The sequence below is a fragment of the Acanthopagrus latus genome, chromosome 13 (assembly GCF_904848185.1).
Source record: "Acanthopagrus latus isolate v.2019 chromosome 13, fAcaLat1.1, whole genome shotgun sequence".
Lineage (NCBI taxonomy): Eukaryota > Metazoa > Chordata > Actinopteri > Spariformes > Sparidae > Acanthopagrus > Acanthopagrus latus.
Genome location: NC_051051.1, coordinates 19275291 through 19303283, shown reverse-complemented (window position 1 = coordinate 19303283; position 27993 = coordinate 19275291). Strand labels below are relative to the sequence as shown.

The window sequence follows — 27993 nt, the reverse complement described above, 5'->3', positions numbered from 1 at the left end:
CAATAAAATCCAAAGGTGCTTCAACAAAGTATGAGTTTAAGGGTGTGCACACTTACGCAACCACATTTTTTTAAGCTTTTATTATTCCCAGTAAAATATGTGTTTGCTTTTCAACTGAGTTGTACAGGTTACAGGTCACATTAAAGGTCACATCACAAAAACCTGCCATTTAAACAGGGGTGTGAAGACTTTTTATATCCATTGTACATAGTTCTTTCCAGGGAACTTGGGTATATTATAGATACAATGGACCTGTAAAAGCTTTACCCATGAACTGTTAAATACAGATTGAATCATTTTAACACAAACTGAGAAGAATGAGCCCTACAAATGGGGCAATATCTGCCAAAAGTACATTCATTCTTCTATGGAAACAGGACACTGGGACTAAACAGCATACATGGAAATGGTTGTAGATGATTGTTAATACAAATATGTTCATATAAAACAGGTGTAATATATACCATATAATGTTAAAAAGCACTAAACACAAAGTACAGTTGAAGCTGATGGGAATGTCATCAGTTTTGCAGGTATTCTGTCATTAACTCATCCCAAATGAAAAGTCAGAGGATTACAACAGTCATCACGATTCCTCATTATGGCAACATGAACAGCAGTACAAAATTGCATGGCAATCTATCCAACAGTTGTTTCAAAATATTTTCAGTCCAGACTAAACTGGCAGTCCAACCAACAAACTGATCAGCTGCCTGACTGACGCCGCCGTCTGTGCAGTATTCACAGCTGAGTAGAGGACTTGAAGGTAGCAGATCCACTCAAAAGCTGCTGTTGGCCAGAAGCTACTGCAGCAGGAAGCACCTAAAAAAACAAACAAACAAACAAAAACATTTAATACGTTTAGCTACAACAATGGCAGAAACTTCAAAATGCATTTCCTGCAGAAAATGCAATCTGAATGTGTAAATGTTAATGTAGCCAATATTCATTCTTGTACAGCCCCACCCAGATTTTCGCTGTGAAATGGTTCCAATTCACCATCATCATTTTGACTGCTTGTAAATGATAAATATTCACATCTGATCATCATTTAATTTAAGTCACTGTCTTAGTATTGATAAATACTTTGATTCAGATCCAGTTGTTTTGCTGTGTATTTCTTCGAACAGGGATCAATTTAATTGTAACGTCACACTTTTATATTTGACTGATAATTAATTTGATTTTTCCTCTCAGAGGTGGTGACCCTAAACCTTTGATACAGTAAATCATGACTAAATTGTCTCTACTCAGAGCTGCTTCTGTGGTAGTTCCCACTACAACAGATGTCACACCACGCTGTCATGGTCACATTTCTGAAATCATTTTTAATAAGGCAAAACACTATTTTTAGGCTAAGTTGCCAAAGTCATAATGAATATAGTTGTAATATAAATGACTGAAACCACAGTGGAGTGCAACGCCATGTGTCATGTGTGTTCACTCAGTTTTGCAGTGTGCACAGTTTGAAGACACTTTATTTATTCTGTGGATGCCAGTGATCTCTGTAGGACTGGCAGGCTTAATTTACGCTGTATGAGGCATGCCGGGTCAGTAGCTGGGCATGTTATTTAGCATGGCTAAATGCTATAGAGGGAACATGACAGATATTCCCTTGCGCAGTGTGATGTTTCATATGTGAGTTGGTTTGGTTTTGTGCCCCAGTTTAAAACACAGTTTTGATCTGCCTCAGATGTTCTAGTTGTTCATCCAACAGGGAGGACAACAATCACTAGTTAGTCCAGCATGCTAGTAGCACAACAATATGGCAAACTGATCAGCTGGGGTTCCCAACACGTCACACACAGGGACCATGAAGTGACAAGTCTACGCTCTTTCTTTTTTATGCAGATAGAGATTACAACTAAAAAATTAAAAAAGATAACTTTAGAAAATAGTTTTGATGCATTTTGTGGATATGAACAAACCAAGCTCAAAGGATGTTGGACGTTATGAAGCAGCTGTAGGTGTTTTATTGAGTAGAGGCATATTTTCTGATGCACAGTCAGAAGCATTACATTTAACTCAAGCTGGTTCTGTAATGTAGTATCTCAGCAGAAATCTCCGCACTTAACTAAGCTGCTTAATCACCATAAACTGGCTTGTGGTCAAAAACATGCCGAGTTTTCCTGCTCTGTGAAGTTCTGAGTAGTTTCCCAGGTCTTATGGTTTAATTCAACCCCTTCATAGCTCGTGGTCTCAGTCTAACAAACAACAGCTTCACTGGTCTCTGATCTCTTACGTTTTGCCATGCTATCAGAGGTGTGATGTTGTTTTCCTGTTACGAGGCAGCAAAGGAAATGCTGACACTGTCACAAAAGTTATCAAAAAAAGGTGTTTACCTCTGTTGCTGTCCGAGTAAAAGATGAACCCACGAGCTCCGCAGACTCTTTTTCTGACTCTGTCAGTGGCTGAACCTGTAGCATGTTAACAAAGGCACGGTCAACAATTTGACTTATACATAGCATGTTAATTCCATATCATATTATCTATGCATGAAAAACAATGTCACATCTAGGGCTGCACCCTGAGAGTTGATTAGTTAGTCAGCCGGAGACTAATTTTCTCATTCAGTGCATAAAAACAGGATCAAACAACATACTGCTTGACAGTTTCCTGTCAATGTGTCAATTCTTTTTTTTTTTTTTTTTAAATAAAATGTTCTTATTATTAAGACAGCTGAAGCGAAACAAATATGTATAGTTGTGGTCAAAAGTCCATCCACTCCTAAAGAACATTAATATCATGGCAGTCTTGAGTTCCCATGATTTCTACAGCTCTCATTTTTCTGCAATGTAATGAGTAGAACATAAACATTAATGAAGTTTGGTTAAGAAATTAATTTACTATAGGTCTTCTGAAAACATGACCAAATCTGTTGGCTCTAAAACATACAAACAACAACTTGAAGTTGAATTTAGGAGGTTACAGAAACTTGACTTGATAGTTTTCTTTGTAGTATGACTTCTAAACTTCATCTGACTGATTCCAACTGATAACAGCTGCTGACTTTTCTGGGCCCGTTTTGATTGGACCTGTTTGATACACCCATTAGACTTAGCCACAAACATTACAATGGGAAAGTCTAAGGAGCTCAGCATTGATCTGAAAGAGCACATTATTGATTTGAACAAGTCAGGAAAGTCGCATGCAGCAAACAAAAGGAGACTGTCCATTGTCTACAAGGGAGCGGGCAGGGTAAAGTTTGGGGGAAATAATGCAGACCTTTGTGTTCACCCCTACAGCTCGTTTAGGTTTAGCTATGGTACCTGGTTTTAGGAGGTGCTGCAGCATTCTTTAAGAAACTCATGCCAACTTTCTAATGACTTTCTGTTTAAGTTCTACTTCACTTAGTGACCTTTTCCTTTGAAACATGTTTCTGTCTATTTGTTTGTGAAAACATTTATTAGTGATACAGTAGATATAAAAAAAATATGAAAGAGTATAATTTTGCATGCCAATTTTAGTGGTACTCCCACATTTTGTGCAAGAGCTACTTTGAATTTTCAGTAAGTAGCGGAGTGCTACTGGTGGAACAAGTTAGAAGGGGTGTCACGATTATCCAAATCCTGGATTCAGTTCGACCCAAAAAAAGAAAAATATTTTTCTTTTAGCACAGATGGCTATGCTATTTTAAGACTGGTCTAATCCAGGATAATTGGTTTTATGCCATGATAACTCTTTTAATTCTTATTTCAAAATATGGCCTACAAGGTGTCATGAGTTTTATAATCTCCATTATTAATTTGCAATGTACGACACTAATGCCTTATTGTTAAAATCAAATAATTAATTCACAACATAAATGCAACAATAACTTAGTTCCCCAGTCAATTCAAAACTAAAGGTCAACGAAAGAAGGGAAGTAAGGTACCTGCCATCTAGTGACTCTCTTTAACACTGTGCACTCTACTACTTCTGCCAAATTTTCATTCTGTGAGCTTCGTAGATGGAGCGAGTGAGAAGGACTGGATTTTCAAATTTCCCAATCATCATTAACATAATGTGCTATGATGGTCATGTAGCTCCATGTTGCTCTGGAGGTCCATTGATCTGTTGCTGAGGCCACTAAATCTGTACTGTTCAGACCTCCAATAACTTACCTTCACATGATTATACATGGAGCGCAACACCATTGTGCATGGCATGTCGAAGTGTGGTTCAAATAAGCTAATAAAAATGCAGGGTTTTCCACGACTGAATGAGGTTGCATGTCTGAGGCTACAAATGCCCCTGAAACACTAGTTACTGCTTTAGAATTCATGGAAAGTTAGCTCTAAATGAGGACCGAAGAGTTGCCTGTGTTAACAGTGAAGTTTTCTCAGTTCAGGCTACTTCTTTATGGCATCAGCAGAGATGTCCACCGTATTTGTCTGTTGTCTATGGACATGTATGGTTTAGCATATAGCATAGCTTCAGAGAAGCAGGAAGAGGTTAGAGTTCAGTTGATATGTTTCCTATATCAACAGATGCCATGGTGTTTTTAAACTGGTTGCAACTTCAGTTTAGAGGGAGTGACATAACTTGCTTCACTACAACGTCTTGGCATACCTACCAGACGTGATTCTGAGGGGCATGGCTAAATCCTTGATTTTAAGGCTAAGAGTTAGTCTGGAGCCCTGTAGAATATAGAATTCTGCAGTCTGTCAAAGAACCATCTGACAGAACCAAGCAGTGTGAAGAATTACAAAAGAAGGCTGTGACTCTTTTTTTCATTCCTATTTAATATGTTACATAAAATTAACTGAATTAAAATGGCTAAACTCCTGCAAAAGAATCAAGCTTGAAAGCCTAATTGCATTATCCAAATCTTTGCAAAAACTTGTGATTTTGAAGTTGCTCTGAGGTTGGAGTTCGTGTTTTTCATAGCAACGGAGACTTTATAACTGCCAAAAATACAAACATTCTACATGTCAAAGTGCATGCCTGGAAAAGGCTTATGTACCACATATTATTTTGCCAAACTCTACTTAATATCTGCGACACTGATTGAAAATTTGTTCCTTTTTTCCACCTTTCAACTCAATGAACAACTGTGTGACTTTGACAAAAGCCTGATAATATGAAACACTTGCCATTAACACCCTCCTCTGTATACACTATGACCAGATAAGGTTGTGATTAAAGAGTGAGTGCTGTGTTTGTGAGGGTACCTCTACATCAGTAGTCTGCTGGAAGTGTTGGATCACCTTCATGACGCCGCTGAGGTTATTTCTGATGGAGTCCATGGACTCTTTCTGGGCAGCTGAAATATCCCTCACCTGAGAGCACAATGCTGCGTGTTTGGCTTTGATGGCCTTCAGGTTCTCCAGCATCAACACTGGGTTCTCCTGTGGGCACAGTGTTAATCATTAGCCTTGCTTATGTTAAAGCATCTGGCCTCAGTTGCTTTGTGGCACAGTTCACATCGTGTATTGAAAGCTGCGGTCTCAAATTACAATTTACACTACCAGATTTTCCACGGGTATTATTTTACACCAGTTAAACTTCACAATATGCTCCATTGTTTGTACCTATTTGGATACACGTAATCACTGTATTTTTTGTCAATGTTTTACATAAGACAGCACTTCCTTGGTTCCTGTTCTATATTGCTTGTTATGTATGTATGTATGTATGTATGTATGTATGTATGTATGTATGTATGTATGTATGTATGTATGGGTGGGAGGACTGTGTTATTTTATTTCTTGCTCTCACTGGGTTAAGACTTCGTATTACTTTGACATATGAAAAATCCCACACAAATAAAAATTGACTGATTGACGTTAATAATAATAGTAATAATAATAATGATAATAATAATACATTATATTTGATGGCGCCTTTCAAGTAACCCAAGGTCACCTGATTGATGTTGGCAATGGCAAGATCATATCTAAAATCCCATTAGCTAAAATGGCAATGTCAGAAGTAATACTTAAATTCAATTAAAAATCAAAATATTGGGAGAGATGTTGTAGTTCAGTGCCCACCTCAGCAGGACATCCATTCTCTGCAGTGTGGTGGATGAACTCCAGCTTCAGCCGCTTTTCAATGTATTCCAGGTCTGCTTCTGACTTCTGGAACTGCAAAGAAACTCAGCTTTACTCTTTGATAGTGTATTGGACAATTCCCCTGCTTTATGCTGCTCAGTACATCTTTTTTTCAAACTTTTTTCAATACCATGTTGATACGTTACCAGGGTTTTAGTAATGATACCAAGTCCTGTGTTGTTGTTTTTTTTGTTGTTTTTTTTTATTAAACAAAAGTATAATGTTAAAGCAACATTATGTAACTTTTTACCTTAATTAGTCAGCTTTGGAGTCATACTGATGGTACATTGTCTCATAGCAGAGTTTATGGTGTCTCTGTCACTTGTTTCTGCTCCATAGAACTTCAGGTAAAGGGTAGGATCACACTGTTACATACATGTTTTCAACACCTTCTTGGTTGGAGTTACCATCTACATTAGGTCTGGCAATCTGTTACAGACCTGGGATTTATATTGACTATCCCATGGTCCCTTTTCACCAAAGCCCTCTGGGAGTGTCAGGGAGCTCCGAATTGCACAAAATGACGCGTTGCAAATGGCTATACAATAGCTTAAAGGGAAAGTTCGTGTTTTTTGAAGTGGGGTCATATAAAGCACATATCTACAGTCGCTCTGTTCCCTACCATGATTGCCGATCAGTGCAGCCTCAGTTTGGAGAAGTAGAGAGCCGCTCCAGCCCAGACGCTCAGCTTTGTACTGCAGTGAACAGTTCAAGTGTACGTTGTATATATTACACAGAGCAAGTTACAAACACGCAAACAGAGTCCAAACACGTGACAAACACAATAGAAAAAAAAAAAATCAAAACGGTAGAACCTACGTATCCCTACTCATTAGCGCAACTGGGCTTTCGCGAGCAGTGAAATACAGTGCGAGACCCAGTTGCTGGACGAGAGGTTCACTTTCTATAAAAACTAAACCTAACAATTTCAGACACAGGCACAGACCGTAGAACCCCTATGCATTAGCGCAACTGCGTAGGGATATGGAGGTTCTATGGTTGAGAAAATGTAGTGCCAAAAGAAAGGGTGGTCTGACAGCGATGTAAAGCGGTGTGAATTTTCTCTATACAACGTACACTTGAACTGTTATGGATTTTTTTAGGAGAGCCTTGTTTAAGGTGGTTAAATTTCGCGTTTTCTCTGGACCCCGTTCAGTAGTACAAAGCTGAGCGTCTGGGCTGGAGCGGCTCTCTACTTCTCCAAACTGAGGCTGCACTGATCGGTGATTACAGTAGGTAACAGATCGACTATAGATATGTACTTTATATGACCCCCCACTTCAAAAAACATGAGCTACTTTACTAAAATGGGCTTATTTTCAAGAAATTCTGCGGCATAAATCATTCTGGCAGTGTAGCAGTTATCAATAATTGATTAAAGCATTTTGGAAGATGCCTGATCATGTGACCATGTGGAGTGCAGGACAAGCTCAGACAGAGTAGGTTAGCAGCCAACAAAGTGATGTACAGATGTGTTTACAATTACTCAATCTGTATACTGTATCCATTTTCAATTATTGGATTCACCAGCAGAGCCTGGGCCTACTGCACTCTCACACACCTATCAGACCACGACATGGTCCATCTATCCGGTCCACATGACTTGATACAGTCTACAAATGTAAAAGTATACAGTGCAGCTGGTCTCGGCAGTTTTCAGATGCTTTGACAATACTATTGCACTGCTAGCTGTCTGATACAGTAGTGCAATAAAGTCAGAGCACCTGCCAACAGCTTCAGCATTTCCTTTTGTGGTAACTAAGCATGTCTACTGCATGGCACTGATTTCCTAGCAGGGTCACCAGCAGTGCAGTGTAACAGGTTCCCTAGAGATACAGTGGACTAGCTTGGCTAAAGGTCAAGCTTTCTTGAAGCTAAGTGAGTTGTGAATGGGTCTCTTGTCATGAAATACATACTAAATATGCAGCTTAACATCTGCTTTGAGTATTCATTCATTTTCCTGCTAGCAAATTGGCCTTATGGCAATGGTGTCAGTTGGTCTGTCTGTCACGCGGTCTACCACTGTTGCTAGGGATTTTTGTACAGGCAACACACTTGTGGTCCAGACCATGAATCCTAATGACATTTGGTAGTTCCTTGCATTTTTCTTTTGTGCCACCAGCAAGTCAAGGTTTTTATTTAGGTTATCGAGTCCCAAAAGTGCCACCATGACGTTCACCATTGTTAAACAACTGGATATCTTGCCACTGGGCAGGGAAATACATCACTACTATATGGTTATCACTATATGTGTATATCATTGTAGATTTTGGGATTTGTCTTTCTTTTCCTGGTGATATGGGTGGCATTACAGCACAGTGATGACATTTTAGTCATTTTAGTCACTTGACAGATTCTTACTCATCATAAATCTCACTGTGTTAGTATTTTGTTGAAAAAGAGGAGAGGAGAGGGGAGGAGGAGGAGTGGTAGTATTACAGCAATGAGAAAAGTTGGTTTTCTTTGGAGAAGGCGATTACTGTGCGCCAACTAGTAAGTGCCTTCGATAAGACTGCTGAACTGTGACCAGCAGTGAGGACTGACTGCTGGCCTGACTTCAGAACAGCGACCAGCAGCTGACGTGTGTGTGTGTGTGTGTGTGTGTGTGTGTGTGTGTGTGTGTGTGTGTGTGTGTGTGTGTGTGTGTGTGTGTGTGTGTGTGTGTGTGAGGCTGCAGCAGTCGACATCTGAAGGCTTCGACTACCTGGAGCCTTCAGACGGGGCTGTCACATCTGCGCTCGGACGGTAACTTCCGCAAAAAGGCCATCTGAATGGCGCAAAGGAATTTGAATTGTGTTCCAGTACAGAAATCCATGACCCGACTGCTCCTACTGTTCTAGGCACCCCGTATAAATAACCAGTCGATAATCGATGAGCTCTGACGTTGTCTCTGGAATCGTTCAAAACGGATATTTTTTGGTAATATGCAGATAATAAAGTAGTTTTACACGGAGCTTACCATTGCTTCAAGCTTTTCAACTGTTGTCTCCATGTTGAATAGTTATCAGGCCGAGGGGGCTCCGTGATTGGCCAGTTGTCAGGAATGGCGATAGCTGATTGGGCAATTTTGTGTGTGAAGCGAGCGTCTGTGTGCGCCATGTTGCTGCCCGTCTGTTTTTGTTTTGTTTTGTTTTTTGTCCCAACTTTATTCAGCATCGGGGCAAGGTACAAACACGGAAACAGAGTCCAAATGCGACAAACACACTAAAATGAGCGAAGTGATGAAACAGGGCACGAATCAGACGGCTGTCCGAACTGCGCACGAACGTGTTTCTGTTTCTGGAACTAAACTGAAACCCTAACCCCTCTGAAAAGCTGACAATACTTATAGAATGTATTTATGAATATAAAACTGAGCTTAAAAAAAAATATATGTTTTAAAAGATTGATGGTGTGCACATTAGAAATCTGAAATGAGGCAGGTTTTATTTATTTATTTATTTATCATCAAATTACAAACAATTAAGGCACATTTGTGATTCAAAGATTGAAAATGTTGAACCAGCTAGTCTGACAAATAAAAAGAAACGAAAAAGAAAAGAAAATAACAATGTGAGGGTCTTATTCTAGGAGGGTAAATAAGTCAAATAAAGACAAGGGTCTCTGGGCATTTTTGTTTGTCATGTAATCCAAGGATTTTTTGTATATTTTGAGTTCATTCCTTCCATCCGCTGATGTGGGGCTTCACCTTAAGCAATTTGCATCTATGAATGAAATGTTTTCCAAGCGTGATCAAATTTTTCACCATGAAGTCCAAGTCCTTCTCCTCTAATTGCACTCCAACTGTAATCGACATCCAGTTTAACGGCTGCAGAATAATCTGTTTGGTTAACAGCCAGCTTTGAAATAATACCCAAAATTGTATAACATATTCACATTCAAAGAAAATATGTTCCACCATTTCAATGTCACTCTCGCAAAATCCACACAAATTATTATCCCAATTAAATCTTACATGTAAGAAGTGGTTCGATGGATAAATATCTAGTATAGATATAAGCAAATATAGTAAATATTTAGTATTTTAAATGTGACCTCTTGCTTCATGAGGGATTGGATAAGATAAATATTGTTTCCTTATCTTTCTTGCCTCCTCAACACTGTAATCTACATATTTTCTTTTTAGCTGAAAAGGGTAGTATTGTGCGGTCAAAATATTTCTAATAAACTTATTAGTGAACAACTTGCTACCTAAACTGACTCCTTCCACATGAAGTGATCTCATTTCTGGAATATTTGAATGCATCACCAGTTGTTAAGTCACTGTTTTAAAGGGAATTGGAATGGCTTTAGTTATTTTATTGTACTCCTTAGTTGAGCACTGAAAGTTATATTTAACACAAAGGTTCTTATGAGTTAGGAAATTGCCATGATTATCCAATAGATGTGAAACAGCCCAAATTCCTTTATCAAACTAGGTCCCCAAAAACAATGACTTACGATTGGTCAGTATATATCTATTATTCCACAAAGTTGTGAGTTGTGAGGAGTGAAATTGTGCTTATATATATTCCAGTAGAGGAGAACTTGTTGGTGATAGTGTGAAAGTTTCACAGGCAGTTCATATATATCATAGTCACAACACAAATTCAATGCCTCCCATTTTTTGAAAAATTTCAAAATAAATGAATAGAGCAATTTTAATTTTAGAACACCATTCATAACTGAGAAATCTATAGCATTTACTCCATCCTCTTCAATACTCTTGACCACCTCATCTCTTCTAACATACTGGCATTTGTTTTTCCAAATAAATTTAAAGTTTATGTTGTTGATAAGTTTAATCATTGTGTCTGAAATTTCTTGTGAGAAAGCAGGATAAATAGCTCTTGACAAACTTTCCATTTTAGAAAGCAAAACCCTCCCAAATACAGTGATGTCTCTCTGTAACCAAGAGTTCAGAATGGTTTTGCATTTACCCACATTTTTACGAACATTTTCTCTCTCCCTTAATTCTTTATTCCTGTTGATAACTATGCCCAAGTATTTAACTTGTGTTTCAATCGCAATGTTACATATTGAGAGCGCCGGCTGATTGAAATGAGGCAGTTTGAGGCCGGGCAGATACAGAAGTGTATTGCATTCACTTGGGGGGGGAAAAAAAAAAAAAAAAAACGGTTTGTTTTTCTGAGTAATTCATTTTTTGGTCTGTTTTTTTCTGAGTAATTATGTCTGTTTTTCTGAGTAATTTATTTTTTGGTTTGTTTTTCGGAGTAATTTAATTTTATGGTTGTTTTTTAGATTTTTTTTTTCTGAGTTTAGAGAGCATTTGAAACAAGAGACATATTCATTCCTTTATTGAGAGCTTGATTTGATGGAAACAAACATGACCGGCTTGTTTATTTTGATCAAGTTTTACTGGGATCTGGGTTTAAGACACTGGGACTGTCTGGGACAATCTGTGGTATCCCTCAGCCTGAGATATCGTTTGAAAATGGAAGTTTGATAGGTGAACAGTATTTATTGATTGTAGTGACGGTGAACTGGGCCTCCATCATGATTAGGACTCACAGTGAGGATATGGATTGTCATGATTCTGTGAAAGCCATCAGTGACTTTATTTGCAGGCTTTCATAAATCATACAATCAATATTCACAGGTGGTGAGGGTGATCCAGGTGAGCTGACTGCAGAGACTGCACAGTCTTCAGTGCGCAGCGTGAGCTTGACAGCAAAGTCATGTCCACTTCAGTGATTTCCCACACAAACTAAATGAAAACTAAGTTCATATTGGTGAAACATGAAGAGTAGGCCATTCAATCTTGAATACTTTTTGATTTCCCTTTATGGGTTGTATAGCCCCACACTCTGAGGAATAAAGCTGCTCGGTGCCCTATAGTGCAACAGCAGATAATTCTGTATCTTTTGTCAGATGGCAGCATGGTGGGCAGACTATGACTGGGTGGGTATTGTCTTTCAGTATCCTTTGGGCTCTTTGTAGACATCCCACTTCACTGATGTCATTGATGATTTGTAGATGGTACCAATGATGTTCTGGTGGTTTTAATCACCTACAGTAGAGCCCTCCTGTCTGTCTCCAGTCAGGATGCTTTCTATTGCTCCTCTGTATATGTAAAAAGGGACTGTTAAAATGATCACACTCTGTGTTATATTATACGAGACCCAATTCAACATGAAACACCAAATCATCAAATTTGCTCCATGCTGACATTGTCAAAGAAAGCACAGGTCACAGGTTGATTTGCATATAAACATTTAGCTGTGACTGAGTTTTATCTGGAGTGAATGTTTAATGAAATTGGATCAGAAACCCTTTCTGACAGTGTTTTGCACAGCTGAAGTAAACCATTCTATCAAAGGAAAACAAGAATTCAGCAAAACCAAAGGAAATTATACATATTTGCACAAACAGATTTATTTGGCCATATGGTTGACATATTCACATAGATTCTGGAAGTGTTTGCCTCACAAAAGTAAGTTGTTTTTTCACCTTCCATTAGTCACCATAGAAAATACAGTAGACATATTTACAGAAATTCTCATAGACTTTTTGTCTTCTGAAAATGCAGTGCTGTTTTGCATTTATTTTTGCAAACATCTTTCAACACACTAAAATTACAAGCATTGAAACAGCTACCCTACCAAGCCTTATGTCAAAATGCTGATGAAACGTGACGGTGAAAAATATATCATAAAACAAAATCAGTTCGAATATGGACAAAGCCAGGAGCTAGATCAAAGTCCTAAACTGGGGTTAACATTTCTATGATTTTACAATGTCTCAAGCTGCACTGTGATCATACTGGAACTGTCTAAAGTCAGGTTTCAGTTTTAAGAACATATCATCATAATGGCATATAAAAACTATTCCTGTACAGATTTTTGAAGGGGAAATCACTGGTTACGTTACTGTAAGATTGGGGATGTAGTTTAAGACTGTTATTCAAAGTTTTCATCATGCATCTAATCAATGTGCCCCTCATTGAAGGACTTCATTATCAGCTGTCTGAGGCTGCATCACTGGAAGCTCCAGCTTCTCACACTCTGTCAGCTTCAGGGTTAAATGCTGGGCGATCTCATTAGGATCAGTGTACAGAGCAGCAGGCACGTTCTAAAAGACAGAGTAAATAAATGCATTACATCATAGCAGACCTAACATTTTAATAATCATAATCAGCATAATACAAACTATAATAGGACAGGAAATCCAAAGTGTGGGACCATTTTCAGGGAAAGATGACCCCAAGAAGGTGACATGTAAACTCAACATTTGCCTATCATTCCTTGACTACAAACACGGTGTATCATCTGAAACATTTAAGTAAAAGCTGTATTAGTTACTATACTCCAGAGACGACTGCGGAGTCAGCAAAATCAACTTCATCGACAAGGCCACCACTTGTGATTAAAAGAGAGATATCCCAGACAAAACTGATGATTTTATTGACATGAGACCTGTCAACATTGTCAGCGTTGAAAGTTTAAGACAACTAGTGGAATTTTTTTAAGCCAGGTTACAGCCTACCCAAAGGTGACACCATAACATGTCATTACAAGCAAATACAACAACATGAAAGCAACAGTTCTGGAAGAAATTAAAACGTATGCCGGAGAGTTTAATGGCACTCAAGACATGGCTCACAGAATAAGTTGCTAAGAGATAGGAGCTCACAGGTAACCTGGAGACCTGCATATACACCCAAGCTGCTGTCCTAGACCCAGGTTTTAGGAGCTTGTCATTCCTCGATGTCGGGACGAGGCATGCAAAATGGTGTAGGATCTGGCTGAGAGCTTATCACCAGCATAAGCTGGTGCTGTTCAGGACCGTGGTGGAGAGTACAGTAAGCTTGGCCCCTCAGCAAAGAAACAAGAAAAGTGGGTGGAAATATCCATGTTGATGGCTATTGATCAAGAGCAGCAGGCAGGAGAGAATGGTGAGATAAAGACATATCCAAACGATATTTGCCAGAGCAGCAAGTGTGTACATTGTATCCCTTCCACGTCCACGCCACGGTAGCGCATCTTCTCAGAGGCAGGCTTCATTGTGTGCATGACATGAAGCTGCATGTTAACATGGACACACTTGTGTTGCTTTCTTATAATATGAGCAGACTCAAAGTGGAGGGGCCAAAACTGATTATGTCAGGTGGGCTATTGTAGTTGTTGAACAACGTGTGCGTTATTGTCATTTGCTTCTGTTCTGACCTTGTTTTCTTTAAATTCTGGGGCTAGTCCGCCATTTCAATTTGCTTTGTACCTATTTATTCATTTGTTTATGGTATTTTTCATTTATTTTGCTTTAAGATATTTGCCTTACATTTTTCAATTTGCTGTAAACAATTCAATTTGTAATATTTAGCTTTTTATTTAGCTTTATGTTATTTCATTTTGTTTGTACTCGGATCAGAAAAATGTGAAATTATGTCTTAAATATCTTTTCTTAAATGATTCACTTGTTTTATTATTTATATTCTTAAAGAAAGGTTAACATATTTTTAACACTTGCATTTAATTTGTTTATCATTCATATGTTAGTGTGTTGGTTTTAAACGTTTATGGGGCAAGTTGATGATCTTATGCTGACGAAATGTTCCGATAGTCTCCTTGTGATTTTCCAAACAAAATCCGACTCAGAATAGTATTGTTAATGCTTTTGTTGCTTTGCTGGTGTTGTTAAAAGGTGGCATGCTTCATGCAAGTGGTAAAATTGATAGTTTAAATGCTCGTTTTAAGTTATTATATTGGACTCACAAGTTAATTAAATGTTATACTGTGTTCAGAAGTGTTGAAGTGCTCAGTCTCTCCGTGCTGAACGACACATTCACAATCATTACTGCTTTGCTGCCAGCGTAACTAACAGGTGTCTAGCTCAGTGGGTTAAATGCACTTGTGAATAAATAGTCATGGGAAACCCAAATACCTCCAATTGTTATTCAGCAGATAAGGCATATCAAAAGAATGCAACTGAGCAATGGTAAATATATGTGTACCTTAATACATATATGGTAGTAATTGGTTTGGTCTTTACAAATTTAACAACTTGCAATGATGGTTTTGCAAAAAAAATTAATGAACAACAAAAGGGTTTGAAGGAAACACTGAGGAAGTACAGCCCCCTACTCATTTCTACATTACAGCCAACTGCTCCAAATTACTCCCTTAAAACTTTATTTGTAACAGATGCATAAAATTGATGACAGTGCTTACCTTCAGTTCTGCTATTTTGCTTTCCCTTGTGCTGAACTCTCGTTGCATGTAATTCTTACCAGCCTGGAATCAAGAACAGCATAACAATTAATTAATTTATCATGGTCACTGTGGATAAATAATCAAATTCCGTAATTCGCTCATTATAAAAACCTGCACTTCACTTAGTCCTGGCTGAAGAAAGTCAACTTGCCTCATGATACAGTCGTGTGTCATTTATTCTAATCAGCACTCCATCCACTCGTAGGAAGAAACGCAGCAACAAGAAGAAACTGGTGGGCATCACCCTCTGAATCATCAACAAAACATACAGAAAATGTGTTTTTGTTGCATGCAATGACAGTATATTACAGAAATGCAAAGAGAAAATTTTGGAATCATTTGGCTGCACTACCCTTCTGACTTTTTGCCAGTTTATAAGGGTTCAAATCTCACAGGGACATAAAAGTCCACTATTATGGATTTTACATAATTCTGAACTGTTTTTAAAACAGGTAATATGAAAAGAACTTTTTACATTTTGACTGTATCGACACTAAAAAGGGTAAAGATTGAGGGGACTGAGAAAGCGATTTCTTACTTAAATGATCAAGATCAGGTGAAAAACATGGCTGCCTTTGAAGTGACAAGCCTGAAAAATTGGGACTTTAAGCTTGCGTGATTCTATCGTGACACTTCCTGATATTGTAGAAACATTAAACTCTTACAACAGCTAATTCTGTAACTTACAACTTAGTACCATTTGTTTTCCACTAACACAACAACCCGTTGGAATGTGTGTCCTCCTCCACAGCTGTCCCTCTACTATCACTGATTTTAGTCCCTATATGATCTACTGATCTTGACTGAAGCTCAATCCCCAAGCCGGGCACACATTTCATGTTTCCTTTGTATTATTTCCATTACAAATATTTTAACTTTGAGCATCTCTTTTTGCATTTGAAATTGTACTTTATCTATACATTTTTTATTTAGATTTTTTTTCCTTTATTTATGTCCTGATTATTCTTTGTTTTGTAGGAAAATAATCTTTTTGATTGTATTTATTTTAACTGTAATTTCTATATGGACGTGTTTTGTGATAATTGTGATAATGAACAAAATATTCTCCATACAAAGGATCCTCTGAGTACTCTGAACTGGAATGGTGAATTTCTAAACAATCATTTGAGTCAATGTATTAATGCCCCATATTTATAGCTACATAATGACACAGTCTCACTCGAGGGGGCAGCTTGGCAGCTTTTTTTGACTTTAAAATTTAACTGTTGTGCCACATTCAAAAATTAACTTTTTCTCTAATTAAATGCTTTTTTTCACAATGTGCTGCTTGCTCTCCTCATTCATTATGTTGCTTCCTCAACAAATATTAGCTAGTTTCACCATTATCATTGAATTAAGTTATACTTTTGTGTTTTTACACTAATCAGTGAGTGCCACTTGCTCACTAAAATTTGAAGATGAATAAACAAACAATGAAATTATGATTAAATCTGCATTGTTGTGCTAGAGGTTGGCTGTCACATATCTGCTAAACTTAAATTATGTTTAAGCAGTTATGGGTAGTTTTAAAGTTTGAGTGATACAGGGGTATCAAGTTACCTATTGGATTAGGATTGATTGAATTAAAGCAGCCTGATGGGCCTTGGCAGAGGTATGTATACTACTGAGTACTACTGTAGTTATACTTATTTGTCTCGTGACTTGTGAGCTAGAGAGAGCAAGAGGCATGAAACCTGGCCCAATAAATGAAAATGGTATGCAAATGCTTTCCAGCAAATATGAACCCAATTAGTTCGGTATTGCCCCTGATTTTGCAAGTCTAGTAGAATTGAGATTGGACAGACAAGTCCAGCTCAATGTAAACAAAAGTTTTTGAAAGCTATCTTAAAATGTGGTCATAAAAGTGTGCCACAGTGGATTTTTGGCTTACTATCTTGAAAAACAGAAGTTGGATTTTGACTGCATTAACACCCACACTGGTATAATGTACAGCATTGCAAGACTGAGATTTAACATTTCTATACTAAATCATGAATATTGGAAAAAAAAAAAAACACGGCCACCAAAACAGCAGAAAAAGAACCATAACTCATAAATTATTTGTCGAATCCTTATAAATCTTAAGGCCATGTTTGGAAAGAGACGTTTTCTCCAAATGTTTTCAGTGTGGTACCCTTAGATGCCCTACATAATGTAACATTTCCACTGTGTGCATTTCTCTTAAATGTTGAAATGGTTGTTAGCAAGGGCTACATTTTTCGCAACAACAGGTCTCAACTCCTGAGAAGCTCACGCATTTATTAATTGACAGATTGGCATAACATATATGTTTAACATATATGTTATTTATATGTTTAATATATATGTTATTTATATGTTGTACAGATGTTAATTTTCTAGGAGAGGGGAAGGAGGTGAAGTTGGTGACAGAAGCTGTCTCTTCCACAGGGATCTGCTGATAGCAAAAATCAACTGCAAAAACCAAGTTTCAACCTGTAGAGGACAGTTCAATTCAAATACTTTGCACAGAATGTCAGGACCTGAATTAATCAGCATCACTACTAAACACCCATATGCAATGTTCGCCTGCTGGAATAACTGGTTTGGGTTTTTTGGGCGTACCATTTACTGCTGAGTGATGAACTAAGGAGCGAATGGTACTCCTGACAACGATAGCATCAAAGAGCAACCGTAGTCTGTTACATTGGTGATATGATATCCCCTATGTTTTGAACACTACCTATAAATTTGGGTCATATTGAACAAATTACACATTTTGAAAAAATGGCGCTGTAATTTAAAAAATGGGCTCAGTAAATAAGTCCTGATTAGAACCAGACTGTGGCTGGAAAATTAACTAAAAAGTTCAGTAGGCCCACAGAATGTTTAAATGATAGTAATTCTGATACTCAATTGGATCAATAGCATCAGCTTTTTTAACATCAACACAGCACTCACAATTTTGACACTGATCATTGAGACTCCATGGTCATGCAGCTCATCCTCGAACAAGAGAATCTCATCGAAGAACATGATCTGTTCCCGAGCCTTCAGCCTCTCCATGTCAATACGTTCTTCTGTCTTAAGCACCTTCAGATGAACAGGTTAAAATGTAACACATTGTGGATGTAAAGCGGTTCAGCAATTGAAAATTACTCTTATTTACATATTTATTCTGAGACTTCTTAACGAAACAGATACAGTCATGCTTACATCCACATCCACACGTTCCAAAGAACATGTATATCCTGACAATCTTGAGTTTCAATGATTTCTAAAACTCTAACTTTTCTGTGATGGAATGAGTGGAACACATATTATTTTGTAACAAAACAATAATTGGTTATTGGTTCAATAATGAATTTATTAAAGTGACCACACCTGCTGGCTCAAATGTATACATACAGAAACTTGAGCGATCAATTAAGTGATTATAGAAAGTTGTGTGAATCGAATGTTCTTTGTAGCATAGCCTCTTAACTTCTTCTGACTGCTTCTGATTGATAACAGCTGGTGATTTTTCTGGGCCCATTTTACCAGGGCTGGTTTGGTATACCCATTAAACTCAGTTACAAACACTATATTGGGAAAGTCTAAGGAGGTCAGCATTGATCCGAAAGAGCACATTTTTGATTGGTTAGTTTGTAAGTTAAGTGCATGGCACATGCTGTTGAGAGAAAAGTGGTCAGGATGCTCAAGGGTCAACCAAAAACACCAAAAAGCAAGTCTGCAATGAATTAGAAACTGCTGGAAGACAGGTGTCAGTGTCCAATGTCAAGTGTGTTTTACATCAATATGAGCTGAGAGGCTGCTGCGCAAGAAAGAAGCCCTTACTTCTGACGTGGCGCCTTAAAGCTGGACTGCAGTTTGCTCTTGATCACATGGACAAAGAAACACAAACTAAGTTGTTTGACCACACTGAGTAGCAATATATTTGGTGAAGAGAAGGTGAGGCCTTTAACCCCAAGAACACCATACCTAGTGTCAAGGATGATGTTACCATAATGGTATTATGCTATGGGGCTGTTTTGCTGCCAGTGGCTCTAGTGCTCCAAAGAAAGTAAGTGGAATAATGAAGAAGAAGCATTATTGCCAAATTCTTCAGGAAAGCCTAAAATCATCGGCCAGAAGATTGGGTCTGGGCCAGTTGTGTGTGTCAGCAAGACAATGATCCCAAACACACATCAAAAACCAAAAGGCACCTGAATGACTTGAAAATGGCCAAGAGACATTTAACCAAATATTAGAATTACTGTGTATATTTTGAACCAGCAGATTTGGTCAAATTTTCAGAAGACCTATATAATAATACATACATATAATGCATTCATTATTGAACCAAACTTTGTGACATAGTAGTATGTGTTCCACTCATTTCATCCCAGAAAAATGAGAGGTGTAGAAATCATTGAAACTGAAGATTGCCATGACATACAGTACATGTTCTTGACAAGTGGTTGTAAACTTTAACTAAAACTGTAACAAAGGTGCTGATGTTATTGTGTTAACTACCGGGACTGATAATGACCCACCTTTATCTGCATACCATCTCCTATCATAGTGCCTCTGTAGTCTGTAGTGTATGTCCAGTCGTAGGGTCTCACTACCTCTTTGGAGTGTTCAGAATCCGCTCTGGAAGGACATCACAGAGATAGTGAGATTCTTTATGTTGCTGAAAACGAACTGCTTCGTATATGTTGTGAATATATATTTTTGTGTTATATCGGTGATGTTTGATCGTCTCGGAGTAGTACCAGTAGTACCAATATTTTATTTTTTAAATCACTTCCCTCATTTGAGAGCAAAGCTGCTTCATTCGTGGAACAAAATGACAAACCCCACAGAGGACCAATTACATACTGGATTGAAAATAAACAAAAATCTTGTTTGCACAGTATGCTCAGAACTTTCCCTAAGCCGACCACAGGTGTAGTGCTGTCGGAGAGCACTGGAGGGCCTTTTCTACAATGTGCTTACACCAAGAGACGCTTGGTTGTTGTTGCTTTTTATATTTTTATCATTAGCCCATGTGATTTCTCTGTGACTTTTGTGGAAGAAATATTTATTCTGTCTGAATATGTTTGCCTTTACCTTACCCTCTGACATCCACAGTCTTAAATGTGGAAAGATAATTCCACTCAAACTTTACAGCCCACAATTTAAGGCTACACTAATAAATCAAAATAAATCTCCTTGAGGTCTTTTGGAGCTGTAAGCTATTTTGCCAAGACAGCTTGCAGGTTATGCAACAGTTTGGTTTTGTCGCCGTTGTTCATACATGCTCCTCAGTGCACAGGGATGAAGTGGACTTGTGCCTGAAAAATATGGATAGTAAATACTGCACGTTGACTTTTTCTATCAATTTTTGAACTCGTGTGTAGGTTAAATTAATTCCCAACTCTAGTGCAGTGCTAGTGTCAGAAGACCTAAGCTTCTAATGCCAGACAGTTTCCCTGGGACCCCCCTAGTTGGCTACGTTACCCCACCAGCTGGTTACTCCATTATAGTTTTTAATGGAAAGCCCTATATATTGTATTGTGATGCCAATCTTGCCTGCTCTCCTGCCATTCCTGAGCACATGCCACTTTGACAGCATCCTCCATGTTGTTGACTCTTTTAAGGGCATCAATGGCGTTGAATTCGATGCCGTAGCCATCTGTGTGTTGGATGCGCAGGACATTGTCTCCAAACAGCATCTCTGGAAGGGATGGCATGTTCATCTCCTCAGCTAAACTGGACAGGCAAACAGGAAACATCTGGTTACTTGTAACACTCCAACATGATAACACTTGTCTTTCTTAAAAAAAAAAAAAAAATAATAAAAAAATCTTCAAAAACTGTACATGAACGTCAGAATACCTTCATATTTAGTGTGTCATTCTTTTGCTTTAATAACAGCAAGCAGTCAGCTAGCATTGACACATGTTGGTGTAAAACCGGATGATTTGTGCATGTTTAGGCTTGCCCCAGGGGAGGCCGAGTTTTTGGAGTCAGGGCACCACAATGACTTCGGAACAAGGTGTTATGGGTGATGAAGTAGGCTAACACTTTCTTTTAAATCCCTTTTTAAAAACACTCAGAATGGCATTCTCCTGAATTGCTCACTTGTCCTTTAAAAAAAAAAAAAAGTTTTATTTCTTAAATAATTCTTACCTTTTACTATTTACTATTAATGTATACACTGTACTGTTGTTTATATTTTATCTGCTAAATGTTTTTATGCCTGTATAGCACTTTGTAACTTATTTTAGAAAAGTGTTGTGGTTATAGTTCCTTCATGAATTGAAAGTATTCCACAAAACGTGTTGTAATCTCAAAGAATGCTTGGCTTTCTTAACTTGCAGTCATCCAGGTGCTGAAATTCATCAAGCTGGGTTAATTGTCCATATAATGTTGAATAAATCACTAACAGTGTCATCAGCAAAGTACCACAGCTTATCCTCCATGCTTCAAGATGGGAACCACAAGTGTACAAACCATCCGCTCACCTTTTCTTCATCTCAGAAAGACACAGTGGGTGGAACCAGAAATGTCTATATAAAGTACAGATTTCCACTGGTCTAATATATATTCATTGTGTTTCTTGGCCCAAGCACTTCTATTCTTCTTGTTCTTCCTCAGCAATTTTGCAGCAATTCAACCATGAAGGTCTGATTAACACAGTCTCCTCTGAACAGTTGATGTTGAGTGTCTGCTACTTGAACTTTGTGAAGCATTTTTGCGGGCTCTAATCTGAGGTGCCGTTAATTTGCAGTCTCTGAGGCTAGTAACTCGAATGAACTTATCCTCTGCAGTGGAGGTAACTCTTGGACTTCCTTTCCTGGGGTGGGTCCTGATGAGTATACGTCCCACCATAGTGTTTGATGGTTTTCGCAACTGCACTTGAGGATACAAAATTCAAGATTCAAAGTTCTTGAGATTTTCCGGTTTGACTGACCTTCATGTATGATGTATAAGGTAATGATGGATTGTCATTTCTCTTTACTTGGCCAAGTGGTTCTTGCCAAAATATGGATTAGAAGAGTAATCACTTAGGGTTATTCACTGTATAGGACTGTGTATCAACCCTAGCTCTGCACAACATAAGTGATGGTCTCAAACACATTAAGAGGGAAAGAAATTAACTCTAGACAAGGCGCACCTGTTAACTGAAAACCATTCCAGATGACTACCTCCTTAATCTGGCTGACAGAATGCCAGAAGTGTGAAAAGCTGTCATCAAAGCACAAGGTGGCTACTTTGAGGGATATAAAATATAAATCACATTCCGGTTTGTTTAACACTTTCTTGTGTACTACATAATTCCATTTCTGTTCTTAGTTTGGATGTCTTCAGTATTGATCTACAATGTAGAAAATACTTTTAAAAAAATAAAGAAAAACCATGATTGAGAAGGTGTGCCCCAACTATTGACTGGTACTGTAGCTAAAAGCTTATCCAACCAGAGGGCCCGATAAGTAAAGAGTAAGATGTGAAATGCATATCTGCTTTCCACTGTCAGATGAACACCTCACCGTTCAATGTCTTTGGATTTCATGATGTGGTTTTTGGCAGCAGTTACTTTCCATGGTCCAAAGGTGAAGTCCTGCTTACTGCTCTTGAAACCATGGGACATCATCGTGGACAGTGAGCCGAACATCAACTGCAAAGGAGATAATCAACAGACTTATCACACAAAGATTGAAAAAAAAACATTGGATTGGATTGACTGACCCTAAAATAAGAGCATTTGCATGGTGTGCAAGATTTCTTTCACTGGTGGTACTTGTATGCGCCTTTTCATTTAATTATTAATTCCCGAAGGTACAGCCAGATTTAACAATTACACTCAAGCTTGATACAAGTATAACTTTGATTTGTCATAGTTTACAATAGTATGCTGTATTTTTGCTAGCGTATGTTATATTGTTGTTCTCATTATTACTCTATTTCATTATGCAAAGATATACTTGACTTACTACTACACAATTATACTACTTATTTACATCAGCAAGTTTTGTGTTGTCCAACTGTACAGGGCCTATAAGAATAGGTTTTGTAGCCCTGGGCCTGCCAAGCACCAGCACCCTATCAAGGGTCCAGGGTCCAAATATTGTTGTTCATAAGGAAATGGGATATAAGGAGAAAACACATACTACATAACAAACAGAAAAGCTAAGCAAAGGATGAAAATAACTGACATCAAAAATCACCATCAAAATGATCCAGCCACCTGACAGTTTCTTGCAAATGGCAGTAAAGATAGATGTGTTATCTATTTCTGCCCACCTCAAACCACTGTTCTGTCATTTGAAGTCCCATTTGAACTGAAATTCCTTTTTACTTTACCGATTGTGATGTGTTGTGGTCTCTTTCTTATGACACATGTACTTATTGTAAGTCGCTTTGGAAAAAAGTGTCTGCTAAATGGCCTTAATGTAAATGTATCTACACTATTACTGAATGGGTGTGTTACTGATGGTGACTGATGGGTGTGTTACTGGTGGTGACTGATGGGTTTGTTGCTTATGGTGAGTGATGGTTGTGTTACTGATGCTGACTGATGGGTGTAATGCTGATGGTGAGTAATGGGTGCGTTACTGACGGTGACTGATGGGTGTGTCCCTGTTGGTGACTGATAGGTGTGCTGCTTATGGTGACTGATGGGTGTGTTACCAATAGTGACTGATGGGTGTGTTGCTGGTGGTGACTGACGGGTGTGTTGCTTATGGAGACTGACGGGTGTGTTGCTTATGGAGACTGATGGGTGTGTTACGGATGGTGACTAATGGGTGTGTTATGTCTTGCTCTCCATTGCTAGACTTGTATCTTCAAGGGATGGACACACACGTCATGTTTATGTTACTGGTTATATCTTCATTTGAGCTAAAACAAAATGGACAGTCATTTTAATTATTTACTATTGCGTTGGTTCTAATTGCGTTTACTTCACCGAGTCCAATCAGTTTATTGGAAATGTTTGCATTAGCTGCTAAACCCAGCTAACACTCATGTTAACCTTATTCTCCAGGTCTCCAACGTATCAGTTATTTACCCAGTGCCATTTATAGAGCAGTGGGTTAGGACACTGGCTTTGTTGTGCTCATACACTACTAACGTTACTCCACAACCTCCCAAAATAAAAGGAGTTACAGATGTCGTTGTTCTAGTTTCTCAAAGCATGGACGATGTAGTAATTCCGAGTTCTGTATTGCGGGTGACTGGACACAGAACTTAGAGTTACAATGAGCTGGATGACTTGAGAGCCTTCATCAGCAGCTCCGGGCTGTTCTCTTGTGTATAATATCATCAGAGTAGCCTACAAAAGCGACCTCGGCTTCGCTGCAGTCCGTCTCTTCTATAGGTCTGGGTCATGGTAAAAGAGAAAACACAGCCAGCCGTCACCTCGCACACGGAGCGGCTGTGCGTTATAACATACCTAAACAGAAAAACAGCATTACTTTACCTTGATATTGTTGTCAACTGCTCCTTGTCATGGAGGCTACGGGAGTGCGCTGGTAAAGACGGTCCGTGTGAGTTCGCAGCACTCCCTCTGTAGTTCCGCTATTTGGTCACACATCACCAAAACTATACATGGTCCGCCACAGATGGTCTATACCCCAAAGAAGAGCAGGTCCTCACCACACTAACAACACCACGGCCCACTCTAATTGAGGATAGTCAGAAAAAGGGATCCATGTGACAAAAGCATTAATCAGGTCTATTACGATCTGACTCATCTACAAAATTTTACACAATTAAGGATTATGATTCCTAACATTCTATAGTAAACAGAGAAACGTCAAGCACCAGGACCAAGCGAAAACGGCCGCTCAAACTGAAGCCTGTTTCCCTTAGTTTAGACCGCCCACAAGCTCCTCGATTGGCTCTGCCATTTCTTGTCTGATTGGCCATCCCGCTGTCACTCCATCTTGCTTGCACACCAGTCTGCTAGTTGCCCAGGAGTTATTATTAATCGTGCACTGTAAATTGGGCGTTTGCTTTTCCTGGGTCACATCAACTAGAAGGATTATTATCAGAGGTTTAATTCGCATTATACCGTGGTCTGGGGGAATACTCGATTCTGATTGGCTGGAGGGTTCCATTAACCCCTGATATATGGACACCTACTAAGTAGTTCCAGTCAAATTGTCTGTTCACAGTTGTAAATCAGTGCACTAGCTGGCGTATCATATCTGAATATTTTATTTCCAACACTCAGTGCAGTCTGTCAGTCCTTCAGTGCCTTATCCTCTGAACACGGATGGCGACTGTAACACTCAAGCTGCAGAAAGCACACTTCCCCTCTAAAGCGAATAATCTTGTCTAAGTCTTGTTAGCTAGCATACTGTCAAATTATATTTAGTGTTTGTCAACCATACGCAAAGTTATTGACTTTGAATCTTGCTAGCATAGCATTAGCTTTCATGCTCACCGCTGAGCAGACTGGAATATCTCCCGTTGCCAAGTTGTATCTATGGTCCGTCCTATTTACTGGAGGAGTGAACATCGTCTCCATTGCATAAGAATCTTAAGGGAGAGTAATGATTGTTCCAGGTATTAGTCAAACAAACCTTCAGGCGTTACCAAGGAAACTAAGTTACGGCTTGTGAAAAACTTAACACTTAACACTATATTATGATTGTAAGACGCATGAAAATATCTACATGAATGCTGTGAATTTCTTTTCTTTGGCAAGTGACCATTGTATAAGCGGGATAATGCGCCCTTCGAGGTGTCCATAAACAAAATGCTAAAGTGCTCTCTTGGGAGCCAAAAAAGCATGCCAAAGTGCCCTCTTGCTGATAAATAAAATGTGTATTATTATTATTATTATTATTATTATTATTATTATTATTATTATTATTATTATTATTATTATTATAACTGTAGAGGCTCAACAATGCAAATATTTTAAAAAAGCTTATATTTAATGCCAAAGAGATACACATATTTTCATGTATTATTTTTATGTTGAAATTCAGCAGCTGGTTAAAAAAAAACACCAACAATGAAAGATTTAGGGAAAAATACAATAAAACCTTACAAATATGATTTTATACATCTAAACTCATGATAATTGTGAAAGTTTTTTCCTCTATAACCGTATCATCAAAATTGATAATTGTTGCACCGCAAATTGTCCCACTGTTCATGTCATTTACCAATATATTTTTGTCAGGTGATGGATAGCAGAGATGCAGAAGGAGATACAGGAGGAGAGGTTGGAGGAGGGAGAGCAGGAGAGGCTGGAGGAGGAAGAGGAGGAGAAGCTGGAGGAGATGTAGGAGGAGAGTCTGGAGGCTCACGGGTGAGGTTGAAAGAATAAGCCTGTGTTAGTCATGAGATTAAGCATTGTCACAAATGTTAGGGTGATGATAAAAGTTCTTTCAAAGTTCAAACACCATGCATCTATATATTTTGTCAAATGAAAGAAGCAAACTGGCCATGTACAGTTTTATATTAAGGCGTATGTGTAAATGTATTATTTTATTGGTAAGAAATGGTAGTGACTAAGCAGTGGGTTCATGAGCTGGGTCAGGAACTCACAGCACTAGTAGTTTTCCAGTAGTGGTTTTCTAGTAGTTTCCATGAACTACTAGAAAACACAGTGAACTGAAAGAGTTAGAGGTTTATTAAAAACACTCCCCCCCTCCCACCCACCTCTGAAATCAAAATTTCATCCTTGATTCCAGGCACCTCTCACTTTGTGATCCTGACTACTTACTTACTTGTCAGGACCACCAGCTTCAGCAGCTCTAGTAACAGTGATAGTGGTCTGTGGACAGTGACCATGGTGAGTGGACAGACTCTGTGTAGGTCTTCGTTGTCTCACAGCTGAACATAATGCAGCACTGCAGAGAGGTGAGCTCCTGTCTCATATGGACACCTGCAGGATGGTTTCATGTCAGATGCAGTAAAGTCTGCTCCCTGACTGCGTTCAACCTGCTGTTGAGAGCAGCAACAAGGATCATTTTGTCTGTTCTGGTGGCCCCTGTGGACAAAAGCAGTATGAGCACAACCAGCACAATGAGCTTCAGGTGTGTTCAAAATGACATTAACATAGGGGAATACAGAGACCTGATCGACCTCTTTCTTCCTTAGTCTTGTACATGAAGTAACTTCTAAGTTGACTATGTGGACTAGCTCTTTCTTGTCACTTGTGTGAGGACATATCCTCCCTACAGTCTTCAGAAGACATTCTTAATCAGGATCTTGGTGAATTTCAGGAGGAGGGAATGTAACCGGGCTGAAATCATATCTCTCTTTTGATGTTTGAAACTTCACCAAATCCTAATAAATATTGAAGAATCTTTGTTTCATTCAAGTTCAAGGTTTGTTTTGTTGCCTGTTCCAGTTGAGGTGTTAACACCTGTACTGTCCCTGTTTTTTTAAGTCAATGCTGTGCCATGTTCAGTCCATGCTATGCTACTTGAGGGGAGGTATGGATTATTTCTCTGGTCATAGTTAAACATTAATTTTGTGTAGTAGACAATGCAAATGTAGCAGTATGCAATTAAATATGTTAGTCTTAAGAATGTGAACATGTAGCTTTGTTCAAAGATAAACTTTGTGAATTTACTTTTTATAGTGGACACATTTCCTAGTGATACAGGGCTTCCTGTGTGTTTCTGATACCAGAGGGTTGATGAGCAGTGTTGTGTGGAAGAGACTGCATGTTACATAGCATTTCTATTTTCTTTTGACTTTTACAGGGACTCAACTACCATACAATTCTCATGAAAAGAGCAACCAGTCGCAGTTTGTGGTTCGGGCCCTTTCTTCCATCAACACAGCCACAGAACACA

General features: G+C 38.5%; 1 protein-coding gene across 2 annotated transcripts; it reads right to left on the bottom strand.

The window, feature by feature from the left end:
* Positions 1-63: 63 nt before the first annotated feature.
* Positions 64-25023, bottom strand: tiprl (TIP41, TOR signaling pathway regulator-like (S. cerevisiae)). Of its 2 annotated transcripts, XM_037119961.1 has the most exons (11): positions 24651-25019; positions 22720-22847; positions 20759-20938; positions 19738-19837; positions 18164-18295; positions 15396-15491; positions 15203-15265; positions 5976-6068; positions 5154-5330; positions 2343-2417; positions 64-822 (listed from the first exon to the last, which is right to left on the bottom strand). In XM_037119961.1, exons 2-11 carry the CDS (start codon positions 22842-22844, stop codon positions 742-744), a joined length of 1122 nt encoding a protein of 373 aa, XP_036975856.1. In that variant the 5' UTR covers positions 22845-22847; positions 24651-25019; the 3' UTR covers positions 64-741. The 2 variants fall into 2 exon arrangements, with proteins under 2 accessions (XP_036975856.1, XP_036975855.1); XM_037119960.1 differs by lacking the exons at positions 64-822; positions 2343-2417; positions 5154-5330; positions 5976-6068 and adding an exon at positions 12391-13106 and having other exon boundaries at positions 24651-25023.
* Positions 25024-27993: the final 2970 nt, after the last annotated feature.